At 48.7% G+C, this 18878-nt stretch overlaps 1 protein-coding gene across 1 annotated transcript in view; it reads right to left on the bottom strand.

Moving 5' to 3' along the window:
* The window catches only part of EXOSC10 (exosome component 10), a 20488-nt gene extending 6089 nt beyond the window's left edge, over positions 1–14399 (bottom strand). The window contains exons 1-19 of the mRNA XM_018559023.1: positions 14298–14399; positions 13144–13280; positions 12400–12526; positions 12174–12278; positions 11928–12093; positions 10657–10765; positions 9291–9366; positions 8025–8135; positions 7694–7837; positions 6973–7163; positions 6735–6891; positions 5444–5592; positions 5299–5349; positions 4240–4351; positions 2767–2814; positions 2612–2687; positions 2422–2531; positions 819–914; positions 1–50 (exon numbers count right to left, since the gene is read on the bottom strand). The exon at positions 1–50 is cut by the window's left edge and continues 34 nt beyond it. Of these exons, the coding sequence (XP_018414525.1) occupies positions 1–50; positions 819–914; positions 2422–2531; positions 2612–2687; positions 2767–2814; positions 4240–4351; positions 5299–5349; positions 5444–5592; positions 6735–6891; positions 6973–7163; positions 7694–7837; positions 8025–8135; positions 9291–9366; positions 10657–10765; positions 11928–12093; positions 12174–12278; positions 12400–12526; positions 13144–13280; positions 14298–14390 (2108 nt within the window). The 5' untranslated portion in view covers positions 14391–14399. The remainder of the gene's footprint in view (positions 51–818; positions 915–2421; positions 2532–2611; positions 2688–2766; positions 2815–4239; positions 4352–5298; positions 5350–5443; positions 5593–6734; positions 6892–6972; positions 7164–7693; positions 7838–8024; positions 8136–9290; positions 9367–10656; positions 10766–11927; positions 12094–12173; positions 12279–12399; positions 12527–13143; positions 13281–14297) is intronic.
* Positions 14400–18878: the final 4479 nt, after the last annotated feature.

Genomic DNA, 18878 nt, shown 5'->3' on the forward strand with positions numbered 1-18878 from the left:
AGCTTAGCGGCCTGAGAAGCGTGGGCGCCTCGAACATCAGTTGGAAGGAACTGAAAGAAGAAAGTTACTTTGAAATGAATTTCGGCTAAGCGTGAAAAGCAATTTAAAGAGGACCAGTCATTTCTGAAATCTTTTAAGTCGAATAAAAAGCTTTTTAACTATGAAATGAATAATCATTTTTATTAGGGGATCCGTCAGGGTAAAAAGGTTGAGAGGGGCTGCAGTAGACTGTCACAGACCGGGATCTCTCCTATTCATCTTGTTGTATATTCATATTGTATACTGTATGTCCTCGTCTTAGGTAACCTTTCATGTAACTAGTTATCTGTATTGCTCACCCTTTGTATGACTCGCAGTACTGGGGGAGAAGACGAGGCTTTAAAAATCATTAAAAAAAACAAATTTACAAAAAATAAAATGTATCTGAAGATATACACTGAGTGTCCAGATTATTGTGACCACCCCATCAGTACTTCGTTGGGCCGCCTCCTGACTCCACGAGATGATGAAAGGTGATGATGGTTTCGGCCTGACTTTTTGTTGTTTTGGTTTTAAAATTTCCATTTCGGTGCACCTCTAAACTTCAGCGCCACATTATAGCTAATTTGCCTACAAACATCAGGTGGTCATAATAATCTGGCCACTCAGTGTATGTTCATAATAACCCCCCCCGTCCCGGCAATGGTTGTCACCTGGAAGGTATGTCCGCCTCCTGTGTATTTCACCTGCTCTAGTCATAATGCTGCTTTTATTTCTGATACAAATCAGCATTTATTTGTGCGCGTACATCTAAAGAGGACCGATCACAGATAGCTTACCATACGGAACGGGTTGTTAAAGGACTCCATTATACTTCTGGCCTTCTGCATAGCTAATGAGATGCCGCTTACATTGTCCGTAGGTTCGTCAGGATCCTAAGAAAGAAATCAGAAGGCATTGGCATACTACTCCCCATCTCTAAGCCATGATCATTTCTCTAATGTTGGGTGACAAACCCCAAGAGATGAGATTCCAGCTCATAGGTTGGTCCCAATCATAGCAATTACTATACAGCATTAAAATGGAGAATGTCAACCTTATCATATGAAATGGTCATTCAGAGAGCCCTTGCAAGGGCACTGCAAGGATATAGGGCAGGCCCTGCTGGACCACAATTGAAATATGGTGCAGACTTGGCTGGACCACTATAGAGATATAAGGAAGGCCTGGCTGGACCACAGTGGAGATATGGAAGAGGTCTCTCTGGACCATGATATAGTGGCCCAGCCAGGCCTTCCCCCATATCTACATAGAGGTCTAGAGAGACCTCCTCCATATCTCCATTATTGTCCAGCCAGGCCTACCCCATGAAGATACTGGGCCTAGCTATATTACAATGGAGATCTGGGAGAGGCCGACCTGGACCACTATGAGAATATGGGGGTGGCCTGGCTAGACTACAATGGAGATATGGGGGAGGTCTGGCTGCAGCACAATGGAGAGATGGGGGAGGCCTGGCTGGACCACTAAGAAAATATGGGGGAGGCCTGGCTAGACTACAATGAAAATATGGGGGAGGCCTGGCTAGACTACAATGGAGATATGGGGGAGGCCTGGCTAGCCTACAATTGAGATATGGGGGAGGTCTGGCTGGAGCACAATGGAGAGATGGGGAGGCCTGGCTGGACCACTATGAAAACATGGGGGAGGCCTGGCTAAACTACAATGGAAATATGGGGTGGCCTGGCTTGACTACAATGGAAATATGGGGTGGCCTGGCTTGACTACAATGGAAATATGGTGCAGGCTTGGCTGGACCACTATGAAAATATGGGGGGAGACCTGGCTAGCCTACAATGGAGATATGGAAGACGCCGGGCTGGACCACTATGTGGTTACGGAGAAGGCCCGGGCTGGACCACCTCTGTCGCCTTCTCACATTACTAATCACTGAATTCTCTATGTATAGGGAAATAAAGCCAATTGAGTATTGCTGTCACTTTCCAGGTATGCGGTACATGTACAGTGATCTCCTCTCCTGGTCCGGACCATTCGGAATGTCTGAGTTTTAAGTGCTTTCCTAGACAATAACATTTTTTAATACTTAAATTATCAGTGACGTCACCAACTCTTAATAGGTCAATAAACAACTGGGATCCAGTCTTCATCTATAGTCCATTTCATTTTATAGTATAACCAGATGTGTTATGCTGAGGAGGCCAAAAGAAACCAAAATACCCCTCCCCCACCTAACCTTGATTGCTTATCATTGCTGCCCACACCATAATGATCAACGCGTTCAAATCTTGCACTGATGATGGTTTACAAGCCTGAAACAGCTTCATCCAAACTGGAACCCATGTGTCTGTGTTATGCGGCACCATCCTAATTCATAGGATTAGTTCTGGCTCTAAAGCACCCCATGGCCAGTGTAACACTTACATTGAATATAGAGATAGTGGCGTGTGCCAGGACGGCGGCAGGGCTGTGCGGTTCTGTAGGTGGTTCCGGCTCCTCATCACTGAACAGGCTGCCGGCTGCCAGCGGTACAACTGGGAGAACAAAGGACACAATATTATCGACATTTCTCAGAGTTCTCAGCCAGAGGGCAGCAGAGGGTCAGGGGTCTCACCTGCCCCAGTGTAGGGGTCCTGTGCGTTTGGAGAATGCGTCTTATCATGCGGCCCGAACAGCTGGTTCCCCATTTTCTGAGTGAGGAAAGAGAAAGGAGGTCACCGAGAATTCCCCACCAAATACTACAAAATCACAGACGGAGAGAAGGTTTACCTCAAAGTCCGGCATGGGACCTTTCTTCTTCACGGAGCTCGTTTCTGACTAACAGAGGAAAAAAAAGGTCTATTAATCTCCTCATAACGACCAGGAAGGCAGAACACCGGACACGTCAACCAAGCCTGAGGACACCAGTGACCTCCGGCCTTCCCTCCCGCCTGCTATCTGACCTTCCCTCCCGCCTGCTATCTGACCTCCGGCCTTCCCTCCCGTCTGCTATCTGACCTCCGGCCTTCCCTCCCGTCTGCTATCTGACCTCCGGCCTTCCCTCCAGTCTGCTATCTGACCTCCGGCCTCCCCTCCAGTCTGCTACCTGACCTCCGGCCTCCCCTCAAGTCTGCTACCTGACCTCCGGCCTTCCCTCCAGTCTCCTATCTGATCTCCGTCCTTCCCTCCAGTCTCCTATCTGACCTCCGGCCTTCCCTCCCGTCTGCTATCTGACCTCCGGCCTTCCCTCAAGTCTGCTACCTGACCTCCGGCCTTCCCTCCAGTCTATCTGATCTCCGTCCTTCCCTCCAGTCTCCTATCTGACCTCCTTCCTGCCCTTCCTTCTTCTATCTGACCTCCGTTCTTCCCTTCCATCTCCTATCTGATCTCCGTCCTTCCCTCCAGTCTCCTATCTGACCTCCGTCCTGCCCTTCCTTTTTCTATCTGACCTCCGTTCTTCCCTTCCATCTCCTATCTGACCTCCGTCCTTCCCATCTCCTATCTGACCTCCGTCCTGCCCTCCCATCTTCTATCTGACCTCCGGCCTGTCTTGCACAGTTGTACCTGGACTGAGATACCTTACTCTGTCATCGCACACTGAGAACTTCAGATAGCCAGACAGAGCCATTTCTTGGCTGGAGGACATCCAGCATGATCCCCAGCCTGATTGCTCCTGGCCCGACCCCTTCATTCATTGGATGTCAGATCTGTCAATCATGGCGGCATTACTTAGGGCAGTCTGCATACAAATGCACCCTGCCTAGGAACGCCCACTCCCCCACATTGACACCCGCCCATCAAGGCATTTTGATATTTGCACCGTCAGCCCCTCCCACCAACCATGAATGGTCTGCGATGTACACAGAAGCACAGAGACCCAGTGATGACATCACTGAAACTAAAATAAGTTATGTCATGAAAGCAGAAAGACTTTTTTTTCTTCTTCTTCTTTAAATGTCATTAACATGTTGATGGCGGAACGTGAGGGGAGCAACCAGGGAAGGCAAACACTCCCTCGCTCTGACTGGACACAGGTTGGGGTGCCTATGTTGTAACTTGCTGTGGTCTGGTCCATATAAAGTAAATGATCTAGTCATGTGACACACATTCCAGCGCCCTGATTGACTGCAGGTTGTGCTAGAAGTGTTCTTATGCACCGATCGGCCTAAGCTTTCCTATAAACATTGCAGGTGCAGGCCGGGTCCTGATGGAAGTTGGTCTGTTCATTAAATTGTGTAGGAGACACTCGGCAATGTGCCGTACCTTCAGCAGGGGGACCTCTCTGGCCTGCTGGATGAGCAGTATTAATTCGGTAATTTGTTGTTTCACAAGAGGCGGCACCGGGTTACAGCAAGCGATGATTCCCTGCGGCTCCCTACACACAGGAGACAATGAAAATTAGACTTCACACAGACCGTCCGAACAACCTGACCCCTTATCTAGTTCTAATGCAGGATTCCCGCCTTCCCTTCAGTCTTACTCCGATACCACCGCACACTGTGAGCTGCTCACAATGTACATCACGAGCTGCATAAGGTCAGACTGAGCCCGCCTCATTTCCTGGCTGGAAGACATCCAGCATCATCTAGGTCAGTGGTGGCGAACCTTGGCACTCCAGCTGTGCCAAAACTACAAATCCCAACATGCATCTGCCTCTGGGAGTTATGTCTGTGGCTGTCAGAGCCTTGCAATGCCTCATGGGACTTGTAGTTCCAAAACAGCTGGAGTGCCAAGGTTCCCCACCACTGATCTAGGTTTTCAACCCCAGCCTGATTGTCCCTGGCCCCTCCCCCTTCATTCAGTGCATTTCAATTATGGTGGCTGAGCATTTCAGGTTGGCATGACTTAGAAGATCTACATATCAAGCCTGCAGAGGAACACCCACTCCTCCAGGCTGACACCCACCCATGAAGGCATTATTTGCATAACTCCTCCCAAGATCCAGCCCACTACTTGCATCAGGACTGAGGACTCTTGAGAGGGGCACAGAAGCAGGGGTCTGTGATGGTTTCAGGAAGTGATGTACAGAACCCTGCAGGCCCCTCCCACCCGCCATGACCTGTGTGCATTGTTTAGTGGAGAACAGAGGATCCAATGATGACATTACGAAAATAAGGTATGTGAAAAAAAACCAAAACATTTTACAACCATTAAACTGCGCACAGGTCCCATCTATCTCTGAAATGCACCACATCACATTGATGCCCCTTATCACATTGGCGGCATTCTCTGGAATCTAAACTACAAAAACCTTCTGAGCACAGACAAGGGCCCGGCGTTCGTCAGTACACCCAACATTCCTGTTAGCCGGTAGAGACTTACTTGGGAAGCTCCTCGGAGATCTTCAGCAACATGTGATTGGGCAGAATGTACCTGGAACAACACACAACATGGCGATAAGAAACCTTCAAAAAAGACAAATACGAGCGCTCGCTATCGTGTGATTTATTCCTCCACCTGTCCTCACCCTGTACTCTCGTCCTCCACCCGCGCCATCTTGTCCCTCCAGGCATACAGGAGGCGGAAGGCTGACATCTGCTGGGTGTTGAGGTGCTTCTTCTGCTTCTGGTAAAGCTCCAGATACGATTCCTCAGTGAAGATCGGTTTCATAAATCTCTGTATCAAAAGGGAAAAAGTTTCTAAATACACACAATAGATAGAGATAGATAGATAGATATATAGATCAGTGTTTCTCAACCTTTCAAGGGCCGGGACCCCTTGGTAACATTTGTCAAGTTGTGGTGACCCCCAACAGGGCGCTGGACTCTCGGGACTTAGCAAGGCGGTGGACTCAGAAATAAAAATAGCGGCACACTCACAGGAATGCAAGCCCTCCCCAGCCCCTGCTAGCCTGCTCTGTCTCCATGCAGCCTCCTCAGCCCCAGCACTGCTAAGATGCCCACCTCCTGCAGAGCCCGCACTGTATGGGAGGTGGGAGGACAGCAGCGGCTGTGAATAGAAAAGTCCTGCTGTAAACACTCCCCGGCCACTAGATGTCGCTGCAGCGGCCAGGGAGTGTGTACAGCGGCACTTTTATATTCACAGCTGTTGCTGTCCTCCCGCTGACTGACACTGATGCCCAAGGAGGAGGCTCTCACCAAGCGCAGCAGAAATGGACACCGCGACCCACTCAATAGGTCGCGACCCACAGGTTGAGAACCGCTGTCTTAGATAAAGACTTCCTAGAATTCCGAACACCTGTTCCCCAATAGGCACATGATTGGGGTGATGGACCCCCAGATGGTACATACCAGCCTGACCTTTCATATTGTTTTACTACCTGAGCCGTGACACATCCACCTTCTCTCACATTGATAGCACTGACTATTACTGCAGACCAGGGTCTGTATGTCGAGGCTCCTATGGGTCATGATAGGCGTTCTTTTATCTAAGGGACATATGGTCACCTACAGCCCAAGTACTGGAGCTGAGGGGGCACACATATACAGTTGTGCATTATATATTTTATATCATCACAGTTCTGGTAAATCTAACAGGGTTATTCACAAAGGGGTGAAGAGTCTGGAGAAGGCCGGAGAAGTGAACAATCTAGGACAACACAGCTGATCTGGAATAATTCTCCAATTCAGCTCACTTTTCACTTCTGCTATGTTGTCCTAGATTGCTCACTTCTCCGGCCTTCTCCAGACTCTTCACCTCTTTGTGAATAGCCCCGTATATGAGAGTTTAAAATCCAATTATAAGGCATTTGGCTAGCTTTAAAAAGAGAGAGGTCAGAAGTAATGAATGGGCTCCACCTTGCGACAGATCTCCTTGCTCTTCTGCCAGACCAGCTGTAGAAGGTTCGGTTTGCCATTGGCGGCTTTCAGAAGGTCTGCCCTCATGCGGTCGTAGATGTATAGCAGGTAGTGGGTGTCTCCCCGGGCGTACTCCAACATCTCCTCTGGTAGGGGGCTGTTGGCCAGACACAGCTTGTTAGATTGGCTGCGTTCTCTGGTATTTGGCATACACACTGCATGCTGGATGGTGACTCACCGGATTCTCCAGTCGGCTAACTGGTACCTCTTGTCGGACTCGACGCTGCAGTATAGTTTCAGGAGGTGATCTAGAGAATTCCTCCCGAGGTTCAGCAGGCGGGACGCTTGGTGGGTGTCGAACATGTTGACGACATACAAGCCGAAGTCTTTCTGCAGCCACTCGATGTCTGAATCCGCTCCATGGAGGACCTGGCAGGGGGAATCACATGACTGGTCAGTTAAGTACAACCACACAGCTCAAAATGATAGTTAAAAAAAAAACCATCCAGGATTTGCCATTGATGGCAGGAACAGGCGCTCCACAAAACCCAGAAGTAGAAGACACAGTGTCCAATCCACCCCCAAATCCCTGAAGAAGAGGGGAGCCCCAATCCTCTGAAACACATTGAGTATTCATAGGAAAAGTAGAACAAAAGACGTGACAAACTAGTAAAATGTAGGAATCTCTGTACCAGGGCTCCTCACCCTACACACAATGGCATACTGGAACTTCCAATAGTTGAGCAGCTGAGGATCAATACACGTTCCTAACACATCAAGACTCCCACATAACCACTAAACTGGAGTTTACACCATTGGTACGGCCGCCGCTGAGATCTGTCCAGCACGGCCATAACTACCAAGAGTGTTAACACTAGAGAGACAGACTCCATCACGTACGTCATCTCTGAGTTCCACTTCAACTGTTCATGTGGTTTACAACAGTTCACACTCCTAACCTTGACGATGGCAGGGTCAGTGAAGCTCTCGTTGAGGATGTAGAGGTCACTGCGTAGCTCCAGCGTATCGATGATAAAATCTTCAGTGCGGGTGGAGATCTGCATGAGGCAGGTGAGGCCCAGGAAGCTTCTGTATGAATGGTGCTAGAGAGGGGAGAAGGAGATCCATCAACCATCAGACAACAATAAGAATCTGCAGCTTATGAAGGAACAGAAGATCAGACACATATGTGCTTCACATAGTAACCAGAATTCAGCTTCTCTACCTGAAAAACCTGAGGCTAGAATCTAATTTTCTGTCCTACCATTCCAGTATTGGATGTCTTCTCACCTCCAGATCCAAAGCAAACTCGGAGCATTGCAACAACTTTTCATTCAGCTCTACAAGATCGACCAGCGTGGTGACAAAACGACAGGGGACGTCAGTGAGAGGTGCAAATGGCTGGAAAAACACAAAGCAAAATATTCATTTGAATCGATGCCAGACTGCCCTGTGTATGATATGGTGGTAACTGCAAATCTGGATAATGACTGCATGTGGGGGCAACCATTAATGGCAAGAAGAATAAATATGAAACCCACCACAGCACCCGAGAGCCAGCGTCTACACAAGGCTGGACGTACCCGTTTGCCCCCCCGGGGAGGAGCAGCTGTTTTTGTTGCTGGTCCGTACTCATTCAGCACATTACTGACTGGGGCAAAGTGTTTGAGGACAGTAGCAGTAAATTAAAGGAGAACTATGAGGTGAGTGCTTTTCCCTCCGCCTCATAATCTGAGCCGACCTGTGACAATGAGACTGTCACAGGTCGGCTCAGTAGATCGGTAAGTGAGCGAACACATACCGGCGCTCGCTCACTTCTCGATCCTGTCACGGCTCTCTGCCGTGACAGGGGAGGGGCTGGATTTTCCCTCCCCTGTCCGATCCTCCAGCGCTGACTGGCGGAACGGACGGGGGCGGGTACAGCTGGCTCTGCCTCTAGATAGGCAGAGCCAGCTGTCACTCATGCAGATCCAGACATAATTGTCGGGATCCGTTTCAGCTGCGGCGTCTCAGTATACGGCGAGCTACAGCTCGCGGTATACTGAGCTTTGGGTGACAGGAGGAGGCTAGTTTGTGTCCTCCCATTACCCTTCGGAGAACTATGGGGAAAAGCCCTGACCCCATAGTTCTCCTTTAATTATATTTCCTAAAGTTTTATACTGATGGGTTCTCTTTATCCATCAGAAATGTGGCCCACTTGACAGGCACTGAAGTAACATACAAAAGGAACATAACAGATCTGACTATCTACTTCTAACAAGTCCATGGAAGAACAGCTACAGGTCACACGAGAAAAGGTACGAGGACCTGGACAAGGTTTTCCTTCTGATAGTGGAGTAGTTTCTGGAAACAAGTGCAGATCATCTAATGACAGCACCGCCTGTAGTCAGATCCTAGGATCATATGATGATGATTCAGGTATCAGTCAAATCAGACCAACCACCACAGGAGAGACCTCTGACAATTTCTGTTATAGGATGACACATCTGTAACAATACATTAAATAGAATATGCAATTATTGATGAAGATCCTTGCTGCAGATTGCACCAACTCACCTGTATGTCCGGCTTCTCCATAGAGCCCTCCAGCGGAGTAAAGTGATCCAGTTCATACTGATAAGGGTGAGCCATCCTGAAAGACGACATTAGAGTCAGAGAAGACTTTATAAAAGGAATGGGAAAAGGTATTACTAAAGGTTGGCTAACCAGCCAATAAACCATCATTACAGCAGTGCTACTGGCACCCAGTCACACTCAGTGGTGGGTGTGCAAGTGTGTGTATGTCAAGTCAATTGCTATAGTCTGTGTGTATTCAGCCACTCTCTATGGTCTGTGTGTGTGTATTAAGTCAATCTCTGTGGGTGTGTGTGTGTGTGTGGTCACTCTCTATGGTATGTGTGTATCCATTCACTCTCTATGAGCTGAGTACATGTGTATTCATCCACCCTCTATAGTCTGTGTGTATCTATACTAGGGGAAGGCAACCTCTGCCCTCCAGCCATGGTGAAACACAAATCCCATCATCCTGCTGCTGCCTGTGGCTTTCAGAGTTCTGCAACCTCAGCACTCTCAATCACCCCTGTGTATCTGGTCTCTGTGTGTGTATTGACACAATCTCAATGGCCTGCGTTTGTGTGTTTTCTTTCTCAATGGGCATTACTTTTAAGCTGATGAAATGAAGAACAAATAATCACTTTTAGGCCCCATTCACACACGAATCGGCCTGCACGTACAGCTCCGTGCGGTGCCGTACCAAGCAGTTGCCGGGAAGGACAGGTGCTGCATGTGATTAGTACGCAGCCCCTGTCCTTCTGGGGCTACGCGGCCGTACGCTCACCTCAATTGCAGGTCCGTAGGGGTGCGGGTTTTCTGGCCGGGACGCATACAGGATCCATTCCGGCGGCGTATTAATACGCTCACCCGCACCCCAACGGACCTGCAATTGAGGTGAGCGTACGGCCGAGTAGCCCCACAAAGAAGAAGGACGGGGGCTGCGTACTAATCACACGCAGCACCTGTCCTTCCCGGCAGCTACTTGGTACGGCCCCTCACGCAGCACAGAGATTCGTGTCTGAATGGGGCCTTACCTCCTTTGCGTTGCGGACACAAGCAATCTGCAGCCCCTCCCTGACACCCTCTAAAAAAGAGAGTCTGTTCCCACCCCATAGATATCATAATGCTGTTGTACTACAATCGGTTACCATTTCTATAATAGAGAATACTCCATCCTGGCTCATAGCTATTGTGTTAGGATATGGAGGAGGGGGAGGAGTCACAATTTGGTTAGTTGTTAAAATCTGTTCAGACGTATATGACTGCCGGAGGCACGGTGACCACAAAGTGCTTTGCGCAGATCGGGTTTTAGTTTTTCTGATACGGTGGTCACGGTGTGTGTATGTAAATTAGTTGTTCTGCATCTTACATGTCATCTTCAGTCTGCTTCAGTCTCTGTTGGTGGATGAAATCTGCCAGCGCTGCCGGGACGTCCAGGTCTTCAGGGCGCTGTAGTCGTTCGTGTTTATTCCTGAGAACTGAGAACATAACAGCACAGTCATCGAGGAGGGGAGGACGACATGTACTGACAATACGAGGAATTCTAAATTCATACTAACAAAGCTTCAAGCAGATCTGGAGGACAAATCACCGAGCCTCACAAATCAAAAGTATCCTATTTATTTCTTCTCACCATCATGGTTTAGCTGGGAGTTGGTCACATTCACCTGGACTTGTCCTGTAACGTTGAAAACGTTTTGTAGCTTCTCCAAGACACTTCTTCAGTTCCGAGTGTCAGGAACACACCCCAGCATTTATAACCACAACAGTCACCTTCATCTAGTCACCATGGAATGTGTAGATGCGGATTGTCCAAGAACAGGATGGGAGGTGTGAACATTGTGGAACCACCATGCTGTAATGATACACTGCCTGGCCAAAAATAAGTCACCACCTGGATTTAGCGGTTTAGCTAAGCAGATAGATCCGAGCCTCCCATCGGATAATTGCAGCAGTGATGAACATGTTTCAGCCGGCAACAAATTATTAAACCCTAACTGATGCGGTGAGGAGCTTCTCATTTCTTAAACAACCTTGTCAGAAGACATATACTGCGCTCGTGGGAAAGATGGAACTGTTTCAGGAGGGTCAAATAATTGGTCTGCATAAAGCAAACAAAAAACGAAGGAGATTGCTGAAATGACTAAATGACAATGAAACTGTCACAGGTCGGCTCAATAGATCGGGAAGAGAGCAAACACATACCGGCACTCGCTCACTTCTCGATCCTGTCACTGCAGAGAGCCGCGACTGTCACTCACGGCTCCGTGTAGGGAATCCCCCCTCTATCATCCTCCATCGCTGACTGGCGGAACGGACGGGGGTGAGTACAGCTGGCTCTGCCTCTAGATAGGCACAGCCAGCTGTCAATCACGCAGCTGGGTGGATCTCGACAGTAGTGTCGGGATCCATCCCGGCTGCGGCGTCTCAGCTCGTGGTATACGGGGCTTTGGGCGACGGGAGGACGCTAGTGTGTGTCCTCCTGTTACCCTTAGGAGAACTATGGGGAAAAGCCCTGACCCAATAGTTCTCCTTTAACCTCATTAAGAATCTTTAGAGCTGGAAGTGTTTGGCTTAGTACACACTTTGAGATTTCTAGTTTGACACCCAAAACACCCCCATGCCGCGGAAGTTCCTTACACTCTGGCAGCGGCTTCTGAGCGTTGGGCTTGATAAATATTTTCGGGACGAAAGGCGTGTTGGAGTTGTCGATCTTCTCCTTAAACTTCAGCTGAGGTCGCAGAATGTTCTTGGCGTGAAGCAGACGGAATGTCTGGCTTTTGCCTTTCTTGCTCGTGTCGTTGCCCTGCCAACACAAAACAAAACATTTGCATGAAGAACAATGCAAACCCAAAACCGATCGGGTGCTTCTGCGTGTCTGCTCACCCTGCGGTTCCAGCTGGAGACGATCGTCTTCGGTGCCTGGAGACCGGAAGGCAGAACAGGCTGTTTGTTACGGTGGACTCCTGTAGCTTCGTCCAGCAATATGCCCTGCAAAGCAAAGAGAACCTGTCACTGCTGCTGTTCTCTACCGCTGCATGATGAGGTACGAGAGGAAATCTACAGAGAACGCATCATCATATGTATCATCACGTGCTAAAGAAACACCCACCACCCTCTCCAGGACAGCGTCATTGGCGTCCACCAGCATATCAAACTTGTCTTCCAGGGCGCCGCCGGCCTTACTGCGATCCCGTAGGTGACTGCGGCAGCCATGATACTGCATTATGCGACTCATGCTGCATCAGAAGACGACCGGATCCCAAATGAAGAGAAACAGAAACGAAGATGATGTTATTGGATAAACTTTACATCGTTCTTTTTAGATGGAAAACGAAAGGGGGCAAAAGACAAAAATCCTATCTAGAAGAACCAAAAACTTAAAGAGGAACTCAAGCTATTAAAAAGTTAACCCTTGCAGTGGAGCTAGCCCCACACTGCAAGGGTTAACTGCTGGGTTTGGTCTAGGGGGTCAGGAATACAGAAGATCTATTTACCTGATCCTCAGTCCCGCAGCGGTCAGCACTCGCCTCTCTTGCCCCCTGCTCCGTCATGTCGGTCTAGCAGCCAGGCGGACGTGAGGATCAGGCGAGTATATCTTTTTTAATCCAGAACCCAGATCGAAAACGGGCGGTTAACCCTTCGCAGTGCGGGGGTAGTCCCACTGCAAGGGTTCATTTTGTTAATTTCTGGAGTTCTATAAAGAGGAACTCGAATCATCACTCAGTCCCGGATTTATTGCCGGGTCCCAGTTCCCCTCACTGCATCGCCATCCCATAATAACTCTGACAGACGTTTTATAACGCAGAATGATTCCCGGGAAAGCTCTGCGGCTCTATAGACAGTCCCGACGTACCAGTGAAGCAGCCGATCCCCCTGAGTGTTGCAGAACGATTGGAAGCCGGAGAAGCTGCGGTAGAAGTCAAATTCATCTCCACACTGCGGGAGACCCGTAGATGACTTTGTGGTGGAGACGACCGTTCCCAGAGCGTGCTGCAAGACACAAACCAATCAGAACATGGCGCAATACACTCCGTACAGTGTGATGTGTGTCCGGTACATTATACGGCCCTGTGTCTGGCTGTATACACCATGTACAGTGTGATGAGACCAGTACAGTATACAGCCCTGTGTCTGGCTGTATACACCATGTACAGTGTGATGAGACCAGTACAGTATACAGCCCTGTGTCTGGCTGTATACACCATGTACAGTGTGATGAGACCAGTACAGTATACAGCCCTGTGTCTGGCTGTATACACCATGTACAGTATACGGCCCTGTGTCTGGCTGTATACACCATGTACAGCATACGGCCCTGTGTCTGGCTGTATACACCATGTACAGCATACGGCCCTGTGTCTGGCTGTATTCACCATGTACAGTATACAGTCCTATGTCTGGCTGTATTCACCATGTACAGTGTGATACGAGTCCAGTACAGTATACGGTCCTATGTCTGGCTGTATACACCATGTACAGTATACGGCCCTGTGTCTGGCTGCATACACCATGTATAGTACAGTATACGGCTCTGTGTCTGGCTGTAGAGTCCAGTACGGTATACGGCCCTGTGTCTGGCTGTAGAGTCTAGTACGGTATACGGCCCTGTGTCTGGCTGTATACACCATGTACAGCACAGTATACAGTTCTGTCTGGCTGTATACACCATGTACAGTATACGGTCCCGTGTCTGGCTGTATACACCATATACAGTGTGATGTGTACAGTATAGTATACGGCCCTGTGTCTGGCTGTATACACCATGTACAGCACAGTATACGGTTCTGTGTCTGGCTGTATACACCATGTAGCGTATACGGCCCTGTGTCTAGCTGTATACACCATGTACAGACCTGTATAGTGTGATATTAGCCCAGTATAGTGTGATATTAGCCCAGTATAATATGATAACAGCCCAGTACACAGAGTCGCTCCCAGTGACACGCACTGATATAACATCATAAATCTGTAACATGTCCCCGGGAGGTGATTTCAGTGTTCAGGCACCTTGACAAAGCTGTCAGTGTCGGGAAATCCCGGGATCGGTTCTGTTTTCTCCTCCATTTCGCTCGTCGTCACGCCATCTACGGGCGCCGCCATGATGCCAACGAGCAAAGAGCGTGTTAACGGTAGCGCGACCTGACGCTGGATAGTGACGTCACGGGCCTCGCCTCCAACAGGTGGCCATGTTTATTGTGGGCAGGACAGGACTTAGTACTGGGGCTGTGCAGTTTATTGCGGGTCTCGTCCTGATCGGCTGATGTCGGCAGCTAAGAGCCCATTTCTAGGGACATCCTCACATTACGACCCGGAACGTGAAAGCGGAGAGATATTTTCCCAATTCCTTCTTATTTTTTGGGTAATTTTGCTGTTTTTGTTTTAGCTATTTTGTGGAGCGCTGTTAACCAGTTGACATCCGCGGTGTTAAACCCCCTTCCCATCCAGGCCATTTTTCAGTATTCAGCGCTGCAGCAGTCCACCTATTGCAGAAATGTAAGACGTGCCCACATTAACATTAAAGCAAAATTATGCAATAGTAAAATGTTTGCATTGAAGCATGCATAGGGTTGCAAATGCGATCAGTGCATTGCAAGTGCATTCTCCTGCATTATTTGTGTCCCCCGCACCACCACACTTGTGCTCCACCACAGTCTGACAGATATGAACGGTAGTCTTCCCTTTGACAGATTGCTGTGAAAGGTTGGCACAGCCATGACAAATTCAAAACAGAATTTTGCAGGGAGCAGAACCCCACAATTTAGGTAAGCGGGGGCAGGGCATGTGACCATGTTTCATGTTACACCCTAAATATTGGTATAACATTGGGGAAGCCCTTCAAGGTGGAATATTCCTTTAAATGACAAAAATAAAGTTTAATGATAATTATGAGGGGTGTAATAAGACACGTTATATTTTATCTTCCTCCTAAGTAGTAGAAGTGATTTCCCCCGGCGTGGTACGTAAAGTCGGAGGAAGCTGGACGGGGTAAAGAAGAGCGAGGAGTTGCAGCGTCGTTCAAGAGGCCCTGTCATCAGCGCGTTAATTTCCACAACAAGCTTCCCATAATATTCTATGCACATTTAATGTTTGTTATTTATCTCCTGTGTGAGACATCTGCTGGGTGCCGCCATCTTGGATGTGATGTCAGCAGCCCCAGAGCTGTCACTCAAGTGACATGCTATAGCGGGGTTGACAATGTGCACTCCAGATGTTGTGAAACTACAAATCCCATGAGCCATTGCAAGACTCTCAGCCACAGACATGATTCGCAGAGACATGATGTTATTTATGGTTTTTAGCTGCTGCAGTATTGCGGTGGCGCATCCGTGTTCCATAGTATTCTCCTTCCCCGGCAGTTACATAAAAAGTGAGGGGCAGAATAGCTGGGCCAGCACATTCAGCAAATAGACATTAAAAAGTCTCAGATTTGACTATCGGGAATGGTCACACTTTCAATTAAGTTCAATGTCACATTGCAAGTGAACAAATATATGTAAAGGGAAAAACAGTGACAGTGTGCATTTAAAGGGTTGATTTAAATGATTTTAAGACTAAGTGCAGGAAACCTTTTTGTCCCCTTCCCCTGACCTTGATTACCCCAAAATGGTTGCCTCCATCCAAAACCCTGGTTCTGCTGTGCCTCATAGACTTCTAGATCGCCTTCAGCCTTGGGAGTGGGACACAGCGCCATAGAAGTCTAAGAGACAGAGAAGGCTTACATCATGGCTGCGTGTCAATAAACAGCGGAACAGGGGGCATATGGAGGTGAATGCAAGTCTGGAGAACGGTGGAACTTTATTTTAGGTCAGGGACATGAAGTCCATAAGTTTTAGGCCTTTTCCTGCCCATTTCATAAACCGGCCCTTTACCCCCTTTCACGAAAAATCACATCAGCATGGAGCTCAGCCCACCGATAAGAAATCATCTTACATTCAAGCAGCACTGAAGCTAATTGACCTGCCTCCTGGATTGCCGATTGGCCGGGAAGTAGGCTCCATGCTACTGGAAGTACCCGGTATCGGCGAGTACCGAAATATAAATATCGGTACTCATACTCGATACCGAAAAACCGGTATTGGTGCACCCCAATTACAGCTGTATGTAAAGAATGAAAAGCTGCAATTATGTAGAAGTGTGTGTAGATTGTCATAACTAGACATTCATAAAGGTGGCTTTGTTGTTATTTTGAAGATAAGGGTGAAGTTCCTCGGTGACGGGGTCTCTAAGCCTGGCGTGGTTGATGAGCGCAGGAGTAGCTGAGACATTTGGCAACACTTTGAATGTCGCTGATTGGCTATAGTGCCAGGAAGGAAGCCTCCAGCCAATCAGTAGCTGGGGGTGGGGTGTAAGATGGGTGGTTAAAGGAGAACTATGGGGTCAGGGCTTTTCCCCGGAGTTCTCCTAAGGGTCACGTGAGGACACAAACTAACGTCCTCCTGTCATCCAAAGCTCAGTATATCGCAAGGTACACCTCGCGGTATACTGTGACGCCGCAGCCGGGACGGATCCCGACAGTAATGTCCAGATCCACCCAGCTGCGTGACAGCTGACTCTGCCTATCTAGAGGCAGAGCCAGCTGTACCCGTCCCCTCTCATTCCGCCAGTCAGCGCTGAAGGATCGGACAGGGGAATCCCAGGAGGGAGCCGTGAGTCACAGCTCTCTGCAGGGAGATGATCGAGAAGTGAGCGAGCGCCGGTATGTGTTCGCTCACTTCCCGAACTACTGAGCCTACCTGTGACAGTTTTATTGTCACAGGGCGGCTGAGATTATGAGGCTGAGTGAAGATCATTTGCCTCATAATTCTCCTTTAAGGGCTGCATGGAACATTCTAGTCCAACATCGCTGGTTCGTCCACATCTTGAGTACGCGGTTCAGTTTTGGTCACCAATCCACAGAAAGTATGTCCTGGAGCTGGAGAGAATCCACCGAAGGGCAATGAAGCTCATTAAGGGGCTGGAGGGCCAAAGCAGAGACAAGGTACATTCACACCGGAATCGGCCCGCACATACAGCTCCGTGTTGCGTGCACGGCCATATTGGGCAGCTCCCGGGAAGGACAGGTGCTGCGTGTGATTAGTACGCAGCCCACGTCCTTCTCTATGGGAGTACGCAGTCATACGCTGCCCTACGTTCAACCGCCCTGCACGTCCGTGTGGGTGAGCGTACTCACACGCCGTCAGGATGGATCTCGTCTGCGTCCCAGCCATGAAACACGCACCCGTACAGACCTGCACTTGAGGTGAGCGTAGGGCGCCGTAATCCCATAGAGAAGGACAGGGGCTGCGTACTAATCACACGCAGCGCCTGTCCTTCCCGGGAGCTGCCCAATACGGCCGTGTGCGCAGCACGCAGCTGTGCGTGCCGGCCGATTCCAGTGTGAATGAGGGCTTAGCGGGGACATGATTTTAATGTACAAAATGTTCGGTGGAGATGGCAACATCAGCAATAAACTTTTTACTGTAAACTCCGTAACAAGGACTAGAGGCCGTCACCTAAAACTGGTGGAGAAAAGATTTAACCACAAAGGGGAGTAGGGGCTTCTTCTTCTCAGTCAGAGCGGTTACATTTTGGAACTCCCTGCCACAAGCAGTGGTATCAGCTGAGAGTATTGAATCATTCAAAAATCAATTAGATACCTTCCTCAGAGACCCTAACATACAGGGGTACAGGTACTCTTAAAAACAAGACCACACAGGGACACATACCCTGTTTCCCCGAAATTAAGACCTAGTACTATTTTTGGGAATTGCTAAAATATAAGACCCCCAAAAATAAGACTTAGTTGTGACCATTGCCAGGGCCGGTGGTGGCATAAGGGGGAACTTGAAGAGCCGCGGGGGAGAATCAGTGGTGCCAACGAAGCCGGCGCTAGAGGAAGCAGATGTCTTTATTCAACCTCATATATTATGTAACATTCGGACCCGACTCACATTGGGTTGTCGGCATCCAATGAAACCACTGCTGACAGATTCTGCCGTTGTACATATTCTCAGTTTTCGGGTGCAGCTCCGATGGTTTCACAGATCTAAGCGATTGAATACAAAGCATGGGACGAGTCCAAACACACAGAGGAACCAGGAGAGTTAGGCATTAGATCTTTACTGAACAAAGTATGGGAAGAAAAAAAAAACAAAACAAGACGAGGAACATTGAAAGGTTATCGGAAAATCAGACCTGAGAGATGGTTCTACGGTAGAAAATGACTAAAGTCTCATTGTGATTGGATGAGACTCACTTAAAGGAAAACTCTAGCCGAAATATCTGAAAAAAACAATGTATCCTTTTAGATCATCTTCCTGTGTCAGGGCCCTGAGGGGCCACATTCACATCTCTGCATGAGAGGAGCGCTCCACGAGCATTGCCATTCATACCTATGGAAGGTACCTTCTGATGAGTCATGCCAACGATGCAGCAAGCAGGTCCTTATTAACGCACCGGACAGCAGAGGCGGCAATGCCCCTTCATTTGGAGACGTTATCCATGCAGGAATCTAGGCTTGAGTTTAGGAGTATCTCTAACTGCAGATACATATATGCCATGGGTTTTCATGTTATCCCTCACCCTGTTTGCGTTCCTCTACAATTATGT

Source organism: Nanorana parkeri, unplaced genomic scaffold, assembly GCF_000935625.1.
Source record: "Nanorana parkeri isolate BGI_ZX_2015 unplaced genomic scaffold, ASM93562v1 scaffold376, whole genome shotgun sequence".
In the NCBI taxonomy this organism is placed as follows: domain Eukaryota; kingdom Metazoa; phylum Chordata; class Amphibia; order Anura; family Dicroglossidae; genus Nanorana; species Nanorana parkeri.